This window comes from Peromyscus maniculatus, chromosome 1, assembly GCF_049852395.1.
Source record: "Peromyscus maniculatus bairdii isolate BWxNUB_F1_BW_parent chromosome 1, HU_Pman_BW_mat_3.1, whole genome shotgun sequence".
NCBI lineage: Eukaryota > Metazoa > Chordata > Mammalia > Rodentia > Cricetidae > Peromyscus > Peromyscus maniculatus.
This window is the reverse complement of record NC_134852.1, coordinates 193,423,165-193,441,689: the sequence shown is the minus strand read 5'-3', so window position 1 is coordinate 193,441,689 and position 18,525 is coordinate 193,423,165. Positions and strand designations below refer to the sequence as shown.

Genomic DNA, 18,525 nt, shown 5'->3' with positions numbered 1-18,525 from the left:
TACAAAAATTGTATCTGTAAGCATGTTTCCTGAAAATTAACTACATTAGAAATTGACATCCTGTGCTGGTCTCCAAGTGCAAGAGTAGGTTTTGAAAGAGTGGAACTGACCTGACTGGAGGGACCTCCAGTGTGCTAGTATACTGTCTAGGCTCCCAGACTGTGTTGGTTTGCAGAGAAACCCCATGCCCTTAGAATCATTGTCTTGTACTATTTGAACCTCATGGCTGGGATGCTCTGGTGTTTCCCACTGGTGGTGGGTCGCCCTTTTAAGAAAGGTGGTTGCTGCAAATTCCAGTTCTTCCAAAAGCCACTTGATTTAAGGGTTTATCCACAAATTGTGCTCATTTTGATAAAGCATTTGTTTCCTAAATGTCTACTAATCACTTTATGCCAAATGTCTTGCAGATGTTATTTTTAAACTTCCTGAATTTTTACAAATGTAAAAAGGAAAAAGTGTATTAGTGTAATTTGTTCAGGAGTAGCTACATACTGAAGGGCTTCTATACATGAGTTCTAGGGGCAAAAGCCTTATGTAGAAAGCTGTACACTGCAGTTCCATCTGGGTTTTAATTTAGATTTCAGCATTTCTTAGTGCTTCATTCTATTGGTTTATTGGCACATGCAATAGGAGTATTAATTTACAGAAGCACAGATGTTCATGTTTTCTATCATGTAAAATCCTGTAGTTAAGCTATATTTTAGCAGTCAAGATGTTAAAAGAGATCAGAGGAGTGGAAATGTAGGAGGGTTGTTTGAAAGTTTACTTAGTACTAGACTAGTTTTATAGACAAGGAAGAACAGAAGGGTGGCACACACTTGAAGACATTTGGTATGACTTACAGTCCAGGTGAGGGGACGTGCTAGTCCTTTCCAGTGAGCGTGCCTGAAGGTTTCCTGAATTATCGTTCCTCCTGGAGCCATGTGTGTGCCGTGTGCAAAGGTAAAAAGTTCCAAGCTGACCATGAAGTTGTGGTGGATTAGGCAAGCGCAGTTTGTGCTTGCCCTCACATCATCAGTTTAGGCTCTTTAGAGGTTATAAGTGCTGTAAGAGCTAAGTGTAAGGAAGAAAGGGTTGTCTGGAGGACAGCAGAGTTTTCTATAAAAACATCATTGGGCTTCTCATCTTGTTCACCTTGAACCTGCAGATCCCCACGGAGCACGACAGTCAAAAGGTGGGAAGACACGGTTATTGCCCATATCACTTCCATTTTGTGTACGCACTGGGTTTGTGTAGGCGTGGGCGTATTCCAACTGGCTTTTTAGTAATAGAAATCCAGTATATAATGTATCAGATACAATTGAGGTTCTAATCTAGTCTGTTAATTTACCTGAAGCTGGATTTTTAAAAAAGTAATAAAAAATTAAATGTATTTCCCTTGGATGCTTGCTTTCTTTCCTTTTTGAAACATGAACCAAAGTGTGAGGGAGAAGATAACTTGTCATCATCAGCCTGCCTGCCGAGAGATAACTGATTGAATTCATCCCACTGTTAGATAACTCAGGGCTGAGCAGTTGTCTGGGGTCACATAGTACATGAGTTTATGTTGAAGACCCATACACTTTGTGTGACAACAGGCATTCTAGAACAATGCAGACAACTATAGACCATGGCCGTGTTGCGACACACTACAGAAGTAGCCAGCAGGCCAGAGATGGCTGACTCCTGAACTGAAGGATTTAACATTTCAGGTCTAATTGCCACACCTGCCTCATTTGTATTTTGAAGAAAACAACATTGTACTGGCATAATTTTAACAAACAGGCCTATATCCAGTCAAGTGGGGTCTATAAATTATTTGAAATACTTGTTTTAAACAATTTTCACTTTCAAAGTTTGCTAAATGTGAATAGAGTTTTCAAGTTTTTTAAAAAAAGACTTGCAGGGGCATTTTAACTGGCTATTTTGTTGTTGTTGTTGAACTTACAGCGTGTCAGTCTAAGTCATTATTACTGCAGGACTAACCGTAAAGTTCAGACAGGAAGAGTCTACAGAGATACAAGTGATTCAGGTTGGGGTTAGTTTAGTCAGGTCAGCGGAAGTTAGCTTCAGTAGGGAAGATGTGAAAGCTTTCGCACCTTAGATGTGACTGTAACAGACACTGGCATGAGGATGCGGGTGTACGGCCACCCAGGTAGGTGTCCAGGAAGAGACATAGAAGTGGGAAGAGGCAAGACCCCGTTAGGGTGATTGTAGATGTTGAAGGCAACAAGAGAACTTGGGAGGTGGTGAGAGTCCAGGCTATATGAAGGTTAGGAAGCGTCTGAAGGTGATAGAGCGCCTAAGATGCCACCTTGAATAAGACAGTCTTAAAGAGCATGACCATTGGAAGTCATTTACCTTCAAAGGACTCAGTGGTGTAAAGGAAGGGATGAGCCAGGAGAGTACCTATGTCGTTCTGAGGTTCACCGCCTGTGCTGAAGGTAAGGATGGGAATGGGGGCTTGGCCTGGGTGGGGAAGTAGAGGAGGCTAGAAGTAGATCTGAAGGGGTCTGAGCAGCTGCAGAAGAATGTGATGCATTTGGGTCAAGCAGTGCAGATAAGCTGGGCAGGACGTAAGGAGAAGACTTGTTGGAGGTTCTCCACCAGGCCAAAGGTACTGGAGAAGTGATGATAAGCACCAGAAATAGAACTAAGGTGAGCAGCTTTAGGTCAGAACGCCTGTTCTAAATCAACCTCCACTTCTTCCATGAGATTTAGATTTTTATTTATTTTGTTTGTACAAGTGGTGTGCCTGCGTGTATGCCTGTGTACCACTTGTGTGCACCTGGTGCCCAAGGAGGCCAAAAGAGACTAGACTTACAGACAGTAGTGAGCCACCACATAGGGGCTGGGCATTAAACCAAAGTCCTCTGTTAACGGATGAACCATCTCTCCAACCCTGGACTTAGATTTTTAAATATGCTTTTAAGTTTATTTGAGCAGAACATAATGGTACAGGCCTATCCATCACTTAGTGGCTGAGACAGGAGGATTACCACAAGCTTGAGGCCACCTTGGGCTAAATAGCAATAGCTTGTCTCAAAAGAAAAGAGAAAAAAGGTGCATGTCTTTAATCCCAGTACTTGGGAGGCAGAAGCAGGACGATCCTTGTGTTTGAGGCCAGCCAAGTCCATATAGTGAGTTTCTGGACAGCCAGAGATACATAGAGGAAACCCTGTATCAAAAAAAGGGGAAAAAAATAAATCCAAATTAGCTTGCTATGAAACTAATGTGTGTTATCAAGAACCGCCTAGGTGATGAGAAAACTATTGAGCATTCCTCTTCAGTCATTCCCATCTGACCATTCTTCCAACCCAAACATTTGCTGCTTAACCTATTAGTTGGTAGCCAGAGAAACAGCCAAACGAGCTTGACACAAAACTGTGCAGCTTGCTTATCTAGGATCACGGGTCTTCAAAATATTTGGCTGAAGGGTATTGATGAAAAGATTGGCAGCTAACCCACCAGGTGGCGATTAGAGGCAATAAAAGCCCCAGCTTCTGTGCATGCCAAAGACCAGCCTCTAGTGTCTTCCAGAATTCTCTCTTAATGAGGAAGCCAACTGGCTGTTTTCGTGGGGCCATCTGGAAGCCTGGAAGTGTCACAGAAGTTTGTTAGCCCTTTAGATGTCGACTTTGTGGACTTGTCTACTGACAGGTGGTGACCTTCACTGGGGTGCATGTAGCAAACCATGGCGTTGGGTTTGACTCCTTCCAGCAGTCAGACAGAAATGCCGTTCAACCTCCTACACCTATGGTCTGTTTTAGTGACCACTTGGCCTTCCTTGCCATTTGGTGCCAGCTATTCCCCTCAAGTCCCCTCCAACCTGCCAATTCCAACAGATCTTGCTCAGCCTGGCTGTAAATTCTGTGAGCTCATTTGATGACAGCTCCAGGCAGGGTTATCCCTCCATTTCTCTGTGAGAACCAAGACAAAATACTCCATGTAGCATCCTTCTGGTGGCTAATTGCTACTTTTCCTACTTAATGGAGGAGACAGATGATCGTAATGGGAGAAATTTAGAGTCTGGTGTAAAGCCCAGGTTTGGACCTGTTAACTGCTTTGTCATTTAGCAGCTATGAAACCGTGTGGTAACAAACCCCAAAGAGAAGCTCAGTCCATCTTTCTTCTTGCAGTTCAATTTTTAAAGATCGGGCTGTGATGCACTTACAAATTTGTACAGCACATTGATGTGCTATACTGCTTGATTAGGGCAATTTTCTTGTATAAAAGGGTCTTTGAAAAATCCTTGTAGTAATAATGTATGTCAACGTGGATCAGTTCTGACAATTTTTACAATTGAAGGTACATCATAGAAATGAGTTTCAAATAGCGTCTGATTATCCCCCTAAATAGTTTGGGCGCTTGAAATAACCAGATTTGAAGAATCCCTCATTTTTATTTTATCAGACTAATGGCAAGGCTTGCTCGGTATGTCTGTAACTTCAAAGAACCCAGGGCTGTTGGTTTGTGAGTCTTTGACTACCAAAAGCATCCCATACTGGGACCTTTCCTGAAGGATAAGGTCATCCAGAGGCAAGTCTGCACTCTTAGACTATCTTCCTCACATGTCACCAGCCACAACTTTGGGTTTGGTGGGTGCTGCGCATGCACCTGTGCTGGCGGGACCGGGGCTGTTAAGAGAGTAAGAGAATCCTACTGCGTTCTGCAGAGAAGCAAATGTCCAAAAGCACGGGGTTGGCAGCAAGGTGGACTGGACAGTTCACACCAGGCTGCTGGGCCCTCTGTCCTGCCATGCGTATATCCGGGAGTTGTGAAATGAGTTAGTAGAATAAGGTAAGGCAAGAACCCCAGCCTCAGTCTTGAGGAGCAGTGCTGTACTGTGCCGGTACAAGGGGGCATTCGGCCAGGTGGGCACACCCCGGGGGCCCCTGGCACTTGTCTATCCATCAGCATCTTCGCTTTGCTTGGGTTCCTCCGAAGTTACCGAGGTGCAGGGAAGAGGAGGGGCCTCTCCTAGGGCGCCTAAGTGATTGGCTGTCTGGGGCCCTTGGAGAGGGCGTGTGGTCCAGCCCTGGTGGAGAGGGGCGGAGCGGCCACTGTTCCTACTACCGCCGCCGCCAACACAGTCGCAGCCACCGCAGCCTCGGCCACTGGGCAAGTCGTGCTGAGCAGCGGCTTTCCGGGTCGGGAACGCCTTACTGGGCTTGCTCGGTACCCTACCGGTGCCTGGCAGTCAAGCAGCGGCCACCACATCTGACCCTGTGCATGGTGTTTCGCTAGATCTAAGCTTTCTGTGCACGCTAAGTCCCTCAGATCCCCGCAGACCCCTTGCCACTATGCCCCCGGCGGCTGCACTTGGCACCCTGGTCTTATTGCTGCTGCCACTGTTCCTGCCGCTCCCCTGCGGTACTGGGGTTCTTGGGGACAACTCGGATGTTGCCTTGGACTACTGGGCTTTGGAAGGTGAGGAGGGCACCGAGCAACAGCTGCATTACCACGACCCCTGCAAAGCGGGTAGGTACCATCACTGTCCCCTGTCTCCCGGCAAGTCCGGCAGAAGTTTGCCTTTGAAATGCAAATGAGCGGTGGGCAAGGCGGACCACTCTGCTCCTGGGAGATGCCCGGGGTTTCTGGGGGAGGGAGGACAATGTCCACGGGGAAACTGCTTTAATACTCCTCTAAGTCCCGGACATCATGGTCTCGGTTAGCAATGCGCATCGGGTAGCTGCTGCAGGAGTGGTCCCAAAGCGAAAGCCTATGTGGGGCACGGTGGGCTCTCGTCGCCTATCAGGCACCCGGCACCCGCTACCTCCGGACACTGCAGGAGTCGAGCCTGGCAGGGCACCGACGGAGAGTAGCTGGTTTCATTGGCGTTCTCAGCAGCTGGAAGTTTCCCGCGAAGTTTCCCAAGGTCTGCAGTTACTCTTGGGAAGAGATTAGAAGACAGACAGAAAAGCTTCACGGGAGGCAGAAGGAAGAGTTGCCTAGGGAGAACGCCCAGGACTTGAATTGCTCTAGCCTTTCCCGCAGTCCCCTCGGCACCGGACTGAGATGGAAGTCAGCAGGTGCTCTTAATTCCACCAGGAAGCTGCGCCCCAGAACAGCACCGGACACACCGGCGCAAACTGGCCCCAACTCTACAGTTCCAGCTGCCAACCCTCTTGGGTCTTCAGGGGTGTGTGGCAAGGTGTAGAGGGGAGGCATGAAGCACCCTAGCAAAGGTTCTTGGAAGGACCTAAGCACATCCAAAGCCAGAAGCTGGACGGGGGCAGGGAGATAGGTGGGGGTGGGGGTGGGGGGGTGGAGGTGCAGTTCCCAGACCCAGGGAGGTGCCAGACTTAGATCATCTTGAAGCTGCTCCCTGATGGTGGCCAGGAGCCCAGGAGTAGTGTTCCCTTTGGCCAGCACCTCACCTGTTTCACTTGCCAGTGGGCAAAAATGAGGGGTAGGAGGCAAGAGCGTGGCCTTGAGGGTACTCATGGGATCAGAGCACTTGCTCTTGGCACAGTGGCCCACCATGTCTAGGCCAGTTCACCATTCCCTCACATCGTAAAGACCTCTGCCACCCTCAGTTTCCTCATCTCTAAACTGGAAACAGGGCTTATGGGAATTTCTTGCCAATGGAACGAATGGGGGGTTGTCCTTGTTGTTACTGTGGTCACTCTAGTGTGTAGGCTGGAGTCAATTCACATGCCTGTTGTCTGGGGAAGATGAGGAGGTTCCTAGGAGAGTCTCAAAAGTTCAGGAGAACAGAGGATCCTATGCAGGTTAAAGGTCAAACGGAGTGTGGGGGACCCACTCTTACATAGGGAAGACCCCTGAAGGATATCCACCTATTGCCTTACACATGAGCCTCAGTTAGGAAGTAGTCAGAAAGGGTGATTTTCAGACAAGTGAAGGCATACCACCATGGTCTGACTGTGACATCCAGCTCTTTGTGGAGCATTGTTCAAGGCCAGGATGTCTCCTGTTTACTGTTAGAATGGTGTCCTGGTCCTAAAAAGAGAGCGCTTAGTTTTGAAAATATGGTGGAGGTGAACAGGACCGACAGTGACACTTGCCAGATCCTGGACCTTGCCCGAGGAGAGCTGCCTCTGAGGCAGTAGGGCAACTGGGGCCAGGGGAGAGGTTAGTTTGACATAGGCTGGGTGCTTCCTGTACGTAGGAAGCTGGCCTAGATGCTGTGGATGCAGAGAGAAAGATACAGATCTGACCCAAAGCTCCCACCTGGTCTGAGTCTCCAAGGACAACCCTGAGACAAGTTTCCCATTGGCTGTCCAGTGACTTTAGGGAAAACTCTGGGTAACAGAGACATGAATGCTCTGACTATTCACAGACAGGATGGGATGGGGCAGCAGGGCTGGAAGGTAGAGAAGCCTCAGTGTGGTTCAGCAGCTTTAATGCATGCTTCCAGGCCCCACCCCTACCCCGACCCCCACGGCAGCCTCTCCCTGGACCAACCTGACGCTAAGAGCAGCCAGAAGAGAGGAGAGCAAGAGAGACCTGCAGCAAGAAAGCAGCACAGTCCGCCCACCCTCCTGGGAATTTTCATCTGGGGAGCACCCTTTTGGAAGGCCAAAAAGGGGATGGAGTCTCAGTGGAATGGCAGCTTCCCCGCTAGGGGGACCGCACTTCCTGGTAGCATGTTCAAAGCTTCCCTTAGAAACAGCCTCTATCCCGGTGGAACCATAACCCGGGAGCTCTGGTCAGAAGGCCCGCTCCTGGCTCTGCCTTGACCTTCACATACAAACCTTCCCCACCTGGTTCTATTCCCCACCTATCAGCGGACAAGATCTGTCCCCTCTGGGCCTCGGCTTCTTCCCTGTAGAATGGACATAATGAGTTTGTCAGATCTGACAGATTTGGGGAGCCTCTCCATTTTTAAACATTTTAAAATGATGGTTTTCTCCATTCCTTTTGTGTTTGGGTGGGGTGCGCTGCAATGCCATGTCAGGCACGCGCCGATCAGAGGACACTTTTCAGAAGTTGGTTCTCTCTTTCTGCTGTGTGGTCCTGGGCTTGAACTCGGGAGCTTGGGCTTGGCAGGAGGTGCCTTTATGCACTATACCATCTTGCTAGACAAGAAACTCCTCTCCTCATCTGCATAACCTGTCTTACCCCAAACCCACATGACACCATGTAGGTACTTGTACTTGAGATCCCTGCCTCCTCCTGTTCAGTGTTCTCTGTCTCTGTGACCTTTGTTGTAGCCTAGCCATCAAAGCTGTGTGAACTAGTAAGTGCTGTAGCCATTCTCCGTGTCATAGTTACCATTTTATCACGTGCTGCTTACTGTTTCCACCACTCTACCCTTACCAACTTCCACCTACTCTGCCGTGGATAAGCTGCATGACCTGTAGCTCTCCCTTTGTGTCTTTGTGTCCTCGTTTGTGGATAGGAATAATTTCTGACAGATTAAAGTACATAGAATGATAGATATGTCAATCATTGGGTACTTCATAAACAGATTTTCTAGAAATGTGTTGAAAGAACATCTTCATCACTGAAGCTTTTGATGCAGTTTTAAACTGTCAATTCTAAATTTACTAACAGTTGATGCTGCAGAGAGGGTGGTTACTAAGTCAGATGATGGGGGTGTGGGAACCCTCCTGGCATGCGCCTGGGGAGTAGCCATGGGCTGCTGGGGCACGGTGTCTGTTGGTTCATAGCTCTATTACTGGCTTTTCCTTAGATACTGCTCACATAGCCAGACACTATACGAGAAGTCACAGACATTCTCTGCATCTCCATGATGGCAAAACTCCCCTTGTCTGCCTGCCCTCATCCACACTTCCTCAGCTGAGTCAAGCCCTGGGCCTGGCTCCTCGTTCCATCCGGGCCCCTGCTATCTATGTGGCTGTTAACCATGGTGTCACTCTCCTGTGTCACTCTATCTGCAAAACAGAGGTGGAAGCAAAATCTTTTGCCTTGTAATGTAGCCCGGAACCAGTTTTAGCTGGCTTCTTTACGAAGCAGAGCCATAAACAAGGACCCGTGTGTAGACATTTGGAGAGCGACGGAAGGAACAGCAGGGAGGGTGCAGGACTCGCAATTTGGGGAAGGAGGAATTCAGTGAGGGGAGTGGGATTCAGATGGCTGCTCTAGGTGGTGAACTTGGGACGCTCCAGGACCTCTTAGAAGCTTCCAGGCACCTCCTAGAACCATCCATCCAGAGAATGGAAGACTGAAGTACATCCAAAGGCTATATATAGCCTTTGTTGTTTACTTCTGCTCCCTACCCAGTTATTGGGGAAGAACTCACCCCTAACTTGGCGTAGAACAACCTGACTGCTACGTCATTAGGTTCCTGCCTCTGTGGATTAAGAACAGATAGGGTGGTGTGTATCTGTCAGCTGGAAAGACTTGCAGGCTAGGACAACAAGGGGCTGGAATCCACCTGATGGCTGCCCCCAACCTCGGGTCTGCCCATGGCCTGGTTGTCCATTGGGTTGGTGGGTAGCGATTCTCAGGTTGCCTTCCTGTGTGGCCGGGTGGTAGACTTCCTCACAGCATAGCAACTGGATTCTAGGTGGATCTAAGAGAACCAGATGGAGGTTTCAGTGCCGTTGGTGACCACCGCACATCCTCACATCCACCGTGACGACAAGTTTCCATCCCATTCTAGGGGCTGGAGCATAATTCCCTTACATCAGTGGTGGCGCACGCCTTTAATCCCAGCACTTGGGAGGTAGAAGCAGGCAAATCTCCTAGAGTTCTAGGCCAGCCTAGACTACAAAGTGAGTTCCCGGACAGCCAGGGCTGTTACACAGAGAAACTCTGTCTCACAAACAACAAAACAAAACCAAATTAAAAAGCATGTGCTGTGGGAGGGACTGTTGTAGCCAGTTTTAGAAAAATACCTGCCATGCTCTTGAGGCATTACCTGGGCTTTCTAGATTTAGGGGTGGTTCTGAAGAAGAAAGGTGGGGAGAGAGGCAGTGGATGCATGCAGCTTCCCAGAGTCGATTGAAGAGTGTGGGACTCAGGTCACCCAAACTGTCGGCATGAAACTTGTGTGATGCAGAGGTTCTTGGACAGCCGCTGGACTTACTAAGCCCAAGGAAACTGGCTGCCAGCCTGCTTACTCTTTAGCTAGTGACTTGGCAAATGCCAAAGGCATCTGACAGCTGTGACCCCTGGATTCAAGTATGATATGCGGAGTTGTTGGCCCCTGATGGCTTAAGGCTCAGGAGCCAGAGTGAGAGTTATAGTGTGACAGATGGTTCATGACTCAGTTTGGGGTATCCCCAGCCCCTGCCCATGCTTTCAAATCTCACCTCTGTCTGGAATTTGGGGTCTCACTCTACCTTGTCATTTGCTTCAAGACACCTTACCCATGAGGTCTTTTTAAAGGTTCACCAAGAGACCTTCTGGGCAGCTGCTGTCCCCAGCCCTTCCAGGTCCTGATATGAGACCAGAATATTCAATTCCATGAGATCTGGGGTCCGGTCTCTGTGCCTGGTACCCAGAGCAGCACCCAGGTAACTCTGGTTTGTCAGTATCTGCTGAATAAGGGAGGTAGGAAGGATGTCAGTCTTAGGTGGATTGGGTTCATGGCGGAAGGAACCATGCATTTATCCTCAGTCTGAGCCATGCCGCAGCCCTTATCAGAGAGTGTCAGAGGGCAGGAGACAGCAGGGTTCGAGTACTTCATGGCAGGGGCAGGTGCCCTGGTTTCCTAAGCATCGCTTACGAGGCTCCTAAGGCGTACACTCTGGTGAGAGCAGCTGGCATTTTTACATCTTTATTTTCATCCTCTCCTGTCATAAGGTCCTTGTTGATGGGCAGATGGCTGATTTAATGGAATTAAATTTCTCTAAGGCCTTGTATGTTAAATGCCTTTCCAGTCTCCAGGCAGGAGCATCATCTGGTCCACCTGCCTGCCTTTTCGTGAGACTATGTGCATGTGAAGAAGTTACTTAACCTCCCTTGTTCTGTTTCCTCACTTGCAAAGAACTACTTATCCAGTTTTCAGGGTTGCCATGGGACTAAATGATACACGTTTTATCAGTTTCTGAGCCCATTTTCTGGAACTAGGAGGTACCCAGTGATTGACACTTATGTCATCAGAGGACAGAGTAGGTGCTTGTAAGCATCTCCTGGATGCATTGGTAGAAATGCGGTAGAGTGATTGAAATGTTTGCAATAAGTGATTTCATATTGCCTGATCAGAGCTGGGGATTTGTTAAATAGTATCTCAAAAGTAAAGGGGGTTGGGGCTAGAGAGATGGCTCAGCAGTTAGGAGCATGGCTGCTCTTCCAGAGGACCTGTGTTTGATTGCTAGGACCCAAATGATGACTCATGACCATCTGTAACTCCAGTTCAGGGGATCTGATGCCTCTTCTGGCCTCTGCGGGCGCCAGGCATGCAAGAGGTTCATAAGCATACATACAGGCAAAATGCCCATACACATAAAATAAAAATAATTAATTTAAATTAAAAAGTCTGAAAACTGTTTTGGAAAAAGTAAGTGAAGGGTGACTTTCATGCCATATTCATTATATTTCAATAAAAATATAAGTAAACAAAGGCTAAGAGGAGGAAATGTGTCTAGGGAGGAGACTCTGGCTCCTGTGTAAGGGTCAGTTGATTGGCTCAGTGCTCAATTCAGTGGAGATGCAGTCCACATAGCATCACATGCTAACTGACACCTGGGACTCCCAACAATAGCCAAGACTTCTGCTGGGTAGGCAGTGTCTGGGGAAGGGGCAATGAAGACGGGGAACCTGTCAGGCCCCTCGAAGACAGGGCTGCTCTAGGAGCCCACCCACAGCAAGAAACACCACTCCACACCCCTCACTATCACCCCCCGAGGAGGCATGTAATGTGGGGGCTGCTACTTTGTGAATGGGGAAACTGAGTTTCAGGCTTGAACTTTCTGTTTATCATTGATGCTTGCTCCTCTGGCTTTCAGCACCACCTCTGTGGACTCAGCCTACATTTAGTAGACAGAAATGTGCACCCAAGCGTCAGAGGTTGCCTCCCATGTCTTTTAGGAGTGGAGTTCATCTTTTCCTGTCCATCCTGAAGGGCTTCCCATGCCCCTTCCTGGGGGCATCCTTTCTTCCTTAGTTCTGCACATGAGTCGGGAGTAATACTGTGAATAACCCTAGATTTGCAGTACCCTGGCATGGGTGGTCTCTGATGTTGAAGGTCTAAGAACTTGTTGGACCCAAGACTGTAGACTGCCACCCGGGATGGGCATGGTTGGTTTAGAAGGAATGCCTCTGGATGGAAGCCAAATGCACATATCATTCCATAGTGCTTCTGTGGTGAGCTGTGGTCATCAGGCTGACCACTCCCTTCAGGAGCCACCCTCTCGTGCCATGTTCCACACCCACATTTTAGCCCAGTCTTTCTATTTCAGACTTTCTATGCTCTGTCACTTTAACTGTGAGACTTCGAGGGAGTCCTTTAAAGACACCGTTTCCTCAGATACATGCTGTGGGTAACAGAAGCCCCTGTAAGCAGGCCATTGCTATGTGAAAGGCACTTGAGAGTGCGTCTAGCAAATAGAAGCACTTAGTAAATGTGAACATCTGTAGAATTATGTGGCTCCTTAGCTACCTGTCATATCTCCAAGTGTGCCTATTTAATCTGTTCACATGATCACTTCGTTTCCATTACAGGGAGACAGCTGGGAGGAAGCAGGGTTACCTGTACAGGAAGATGTCTGAGTTCAGAGTTAAGACCCCGAGGAGACCTGTCTTAGTTTGATGGACAAATAAAGTACTACATGGATATTGACTACATGGGGTTTCTAGGCAGATTACATGATTTCATATAGGCATAGCTCTTAGGAGAATACTTAGATCACAGAAGATATTAGTGAGCACTATGGTTTGTATTACTATCATTCACTGGAAGCTGGCAAGTTTCCTGAGTGGCAGAAAACCCTACGGCTGAACAGTTTTAAGAGTCCTATGTCTTCTTGTCATGCTGGTGCAGGTAGCCCCTCTATGTTTAAGGATCTTTACCTCAAAACTGCAGTCAGCCATGGATCTCATTAGCTCACTGAAGGTGTTGAGCTGAGAACTTGCCAGCAAGCCATCTAAGAAACCAGCCCCCAAGTCTGGGGATAAACAGTGGGACCTGGCTCCTTCTGACCTCCCCAAAGCCGTTCTCCTGTGACCTCCAACTTCCAGAGAGCCTAGGTAGCAGTGAGGTTGTCATCTGCAGCACATCTGGCAGTGGCGTGCCTCTTCCACTAGAGACCTTGTAAAGCTGTCACTTGATGTATCCCTGGAGCTTGCTTCTCACCCCACCATGGTTTCCAAGTGGAAGAATGATGCTACTAACTCTCCACTACACTTCTGCTTGTGAGCTCAGGCCATACCCCATGTTTTATAGAGCACCATGTACCAGCCTCCCACATAGACTGGGAGATCCTGGGGAAGCCCATGGAGTATGACTTGGGTTTTTAGGCTATTGTCAGCACTGGAGGCCATGGTCTGGGTGCTGTCCAGGCAAGAACCTGGGCTGGGACATTTAACTTGTTAGTGTAGGAACTAGGATGTCAGATCCCTACCATAACCTCCCAGTATCCACAGGCAACAAGCACCTCTGTTGTGTTCAGTCTCAAGGTTGTCAGGACACCGTAGGCTAGCCCCTCTTCCCTGACTTTTTTTCTGTCTTTGCCTGGATCTTGATAAGGATGAGAGAGTTCTGGCCCTGAGACTCTCTTGGTTCTAAGGCACTGGGAACAATGTGTAAATAAACGAAGGTCTTGAAAAGTGTTTCCTCTCTTTCCCCCCATGCTTCTTCCAGAAGGCCCAGGGGAAGAACATAGGTGTAAGGTCAGGAGAAAGAGAGGATCCAGCCATGTTCCCCCTGAAGAAGTAAAGGATGGAGATGAGCCAGCTTCCCAGGGAAGTCCTTGTTTGGAGGAGCCAACATAAAGAAACATCCTGTTGAAGGCACCATTCTTGGCATCAGGCAGCCTGTGGTGTGCAGTTCATGGTCGTCTTACTACATGTGTGATTTGACCAAATTTCTTAACCTCTCAGAGCCTCAGTTTATTCCTTTGGGAAAATAAGAATGGCGTTCAAGTCCATCATGACGGTTTGTTTGGAGATTAAATGTGGCAGTTACTGTGTTGAATTTAGTGTGCTGTCCTTGGGAGCTCTTACTCTGCTCTTGTAAGTTTCTGTTATTCTTTCCCCTTTAAGACTTTTCCTATGAGTGACAGTTTGAGCTTCTTGTGTGTGTTTCTCTCTCCCTCTCAAGGCCACAGAGTTCTCCTGGGATCCACAGCAAGTGACAAGTGTTAATTTCCTGAAGCGAGGAACGGGTGGCAGATACCGATATGCATAAGAGGTTTTTCCTGGTACCCACTCAGCCTGCTCATAATCTACTTCTGTCTGGATGCAAACCTAGCAACAGGAGCCCAGCTCTCCTGCTGATTGGTTAGCGACCTATCTGTGATCACGCCATCCTCTACCCACTCCTGCCAATTGCCATCAATATTTTCCGGCTCGCCTGCATGAGGACTCAAGGGTTTGTGTTGAGCCTGGGTCTGCCTACTTCACCAGCTGGGCCATCTCGCTCCTCTCCTCCTGCTGCAGCTTACCCGCCATGCCCCCATTTCCTCCCACCTGGGGTCCTGGTGGGAGTTCATGTGAGCCCTTGAAGCCTGTTCCCATAGGAGATGTCAAGCTACCAGCTCTTTAACTCCCCTTCAGGTCCTGGCCAGTTGTCCTCCCTGTCAAGCCAGCTCCAAAGCCTGTGCCTTTCCCCATTGGCTCAGGAAAGTGGCTGCAGGTGCAGAGTCCTCCCAGGTACTGTAGCTGGGAACCTGGTTGCAAGCCCGACCCTTGGCTTCTCCCATTTTGCCTTGCAGCTCAAGCCAAGTCCTGCTGGCTTGGTGTCCAACTTTGAGCCTGTCCACCTCATTTCATCCTAACTGCTGCCATCTTCTTCTAGGCCCCTGCCAGCTCCTTGTGGGTTCCTACACTCTCCAAATCTGTGCATGCTGCAGGCAGAGTGGTCTTTTGGCCTTTTTTGCTTGCTTTTTTCTTTTCTTTTCTTTTCTTTTCTTTTCTTTTCTTTTCTTTTTTTTTTTCAAGATAGGGTTTCTCTGTGTAATAGCCCTGGCTATCCTGGGACTTACTCTATAGACCAGGCTGGCCTCGAACTCACAGAGATCCAACTGTCTCTGTCTCCCGAGTGCTGAGATTAAAGGCATATGCCACCACACTTGGCTGGCAGAGTGGTCTTTTAGAGCTCACGTCTGAGCATGTTTGCAGAATTGGACACAGTTTAGGACTGTTCAGAACTTCCCAGGCACTTGGCATGAGAATGGTTGGTAGTTCTGAGACCTCGGTTACTGCCCACCCTTTCCGGCAGCCCCTCCCCCTCGCCTGCAACTCTCCCATGGGAGGGTCTTCTTAGGAGCCTCTCAGGGCCCTCCATGTAGTCAGCTCTGGTTCCTTCTTTCAGACTCAGCCTGCAATTCCTCCACACCACCTACCCAGCCACATATCAAATTGTTTCCTTTTTCTTAGGTTGCCGTTGCCTTGACTTTCCCACACAGGCACTTTTTCTAAATAGAACTAGTCAGAGGTACTGATGTTGGTGACGGGCTCAGCAGCTCTCCACACACGGGGCAATGAGCTGCTGGGGGAGAAACCAGGCTCTCTCAGTTTCCTGCCACCAGCAGAGTCAGTGCCTGCTGAGTGCCAGCAGGTGTTTGTCCAGTGAAAACCTGAGTAAATGGGATACCATAGGGATCCAAAGGTGGGACTCACCGTGGGACAAGGAAGGAAGGATTACTGGAGAAGGGTGTGGCAAGCTCTGAGCTGGGGCCAGATGGGTAGGTGGAATTTGGAGAAGCGGGGATATAGGCAGAACATCGGATAGAATAGTGCGAGTCAATGGGAGGCCTTGGGAGGAACTTCACTCCTGCTTATTTTGAACAACAATAGTAACAAGGTGGAAATAAACCTGGAAAAAAGTGCATGTCAGTCTGAGGCACTTGAAATATATCTTAGGGAAGTGATTTCTTTGAGTGGAAAATATTCCAATGAAGATATTCAATGCTTAGGACCTACAGAAACAGGGAACACATGACCAGGCATCTAGCCCTGAGAGATGAGGATCATTATTATCCTGGGAATGGGAAGGAAGAGGAGATGGAACAAGATCACACTGTGTGCATGGGAGGGGTCCTAAGCTGAAAGGCCATAACAGAAACATAAATGAGGTTGTCGAGACAAGTTCAGTAAGCTCCAGGGCACCTTTGAGATAGGAGGGGGAGATTTTAAATCATTTTTCTGATTTATACACCCATGGTAGAACATTTAGAAGTTAGATATAGGAAGGACTGAAAATGTCCAGTCATCCTACTTTCTAGAGGTGACTGCTGTAAACACGGTGTGTGCTTCCAGACACTCTGTGTGTGCTTGTAACAGGAATTCCCTTTTCCTGAATGTACTGTGCGGCTGCTCTGAACTTTCTATCCATTTTCTTAGAGCCATAAACCTCTCTCTATGGCAGTGAGGATGCTTATGTAACAGCAGGCTTATATAGCATCAATTTAAGTTGTTTTCTTAATGGTTGCATAGATACATCATCATTTGCTTAACAGGTCCCTTTGTAAGACATATAGATCCCCCCACATCTCAACAATAGTTTTCCTTTTCTTTTGTAAGTGATGCTGCTGGAGACATCCCTGTGACTGAATATTTATTTACTGCAGCCTGGGGAGTGAGCCCAGGCAGGGCCTTGAGCATGTTACAGAAACACTCAAAGCTCATTTTGTTATTTCGAGACAAGGTCTCACTGAATTGCCTCGGCTGGTCTCTAATTCCCTGTGTAGCCCAAACTGGTCTTGAACTTGTGATCCTTCTGCCTCAGCTTCTAAAATAGCCAGCTAACTAGATTTTTATACACATCTTTATTTCTTGATACTAAATTCCTATAAATAGAGTTGCTTGAAATATAGATAGATGCTCCTGGGGTTGGGGCTGCAGACACAGCTCAGTGGTAGAGCACATGCCTAGCACACCCGAGACTCTGGGTACGATCCCTAGCAGGGCAGAAGCAAAATGGATCAAATACTCCAGCACATTTTTTTTTTTACTCTTCCTTGGTTCCCTTGAGGATTGGTAGCATGTATTCTAGCTTTGAAGGTCAGTGCCGACTTGAGAAAAGCCTTTTGTTGTTGTTTTTTTTCAACTTGCAGTTACAGTTTATTTTGCATTCCTTTCCAAATGATTTTGAACAATTAAAAGACCTTTAACACTAAGTGGACGCTCTTAAAGAGTAAAAATGTCAACTGTTTTCTGTCATCTTTGCCACAAGTAATTGTTTAGAGGGTTTTAGTGTTTATTTAGAGAGCCAAAAAGGTATTTTGTACTATACCCACTGTTTCTGCCCCCACAACCCATGGCTGTTCCCACCAAGATGAAGTGGCTAGTTACTGACTCATGTTAATTCACTATGTTTATCATAGTGCAGGTGAGAGACTGAAACCACACCAGGCATTTGAAGAACAATTAGTAAATTTAGTATACCTAGTTGCTAACCTGCAAAGGGGACCAGAAGAGGTAGAGAGGGCCCAGAAGAAACAGGGATGCTGGGTATATAAAGCAATTGCTAGGAAAAGAGTGGGCTCCTACCCCCATCCCTCAGGCTGATATTTGAACTTCTTAGGAGAGGTTGGGGCCATGGCCTTTAGAGGTTGAAGTTCATAGAGACATTCTGGCTCCAAGACCTCCAATTAATGGTCGAAGCCACTGAAAGTACAGAATCTGGTCTACACTGACTCTTCCCCTATAGACCCTACTGCCAAAGCTAATGTGTTCCATGTTTCAGGCCCCAGAGCTTCCCTCTTGTCCCCTTCCTTGAGCTTGCCCCTTAACAAGAAAGATGTGGACAACTGTGGTCAGAAAGATACAGGCAACTGGAAGAAAGGCACTGTGACGTACTGTGGCTGTGGACCTGGTGACTGAGATGGCCACTAACTACTAATAGGCCAGTAGTGTGTACAGCATCTATGATAAAGAGCCATATGCCACCCAGGACAGGATACAATGGTGCAAGATTTTTTTTTATACTATTCAGAACAGCACGGGGTTTTAAAACACTTATCGTCTCTTTCTAGAACTTTTCATTTGATTTATTTTCAACTTCAGTTGATTGTGGGTGAGGCCATGGAGAAGTGGGCAAATGTACATCGGGAAAATCCCTGCTGTCAAGGAACTGCCCAGTGGAGACTGAAAAAACTCGAATGGCTGGTGCCTGTGGTTCTCCTGAATGTTGCTGGCAGCAACTCCTAAAGGGGAAGAGCGATGAGGCCACCAGAACCTGGGAACAAATGTCCTTCCTCCTTTATGCAGTGTCATCCAGGGCTCTCTCCCCATAGAACCCCACGCTATGACAGATGGTAAAGGGGGATTTTTACAGCTCCCAGCTTCAGAACAGTAGAACATGAGAGAATGGGGAGGAGCGGGATTTACGGGCAATGCACGTCCACAGCTGGACATCTGGTCCTTTGTCACATCAGAGTCTGGAGTCTGCAGTCTGGACTCCTGGAAACTCCATCCTGGAGATGCTCCAGGGGCCAGGCCCTTTCATCT

At 48.0% G+C, this 18,525-nt stretch overlaps 1 protein-coding gene across 1 annotated transcript in view; it reads left to right on the top strand.

Annotated features, from left to right (window-relative positions):
- The first annotated feature begins 5,123 nt into the window (after nucleotides 1-5,123).
- Tll2 (tolloid like 2) overlaps nucleotides 5,124-18,525 on the top strand; it is a 114,466-nt gene continuing 101,064 nt past the window's right edge. The window contains exon 1 of the mRNA XM_006992415.4: nucleotides 5,124-5,460. Coding sequence (XP_006992477.2) covers nucleotides 5,283-5,460 — 178 coding nt within the window. The 5' untranslated portion in view covers nucleotides 5,124-5,282. The remainder of the gene's footprint in view (nucleotides 5,461-18,525) is intronic.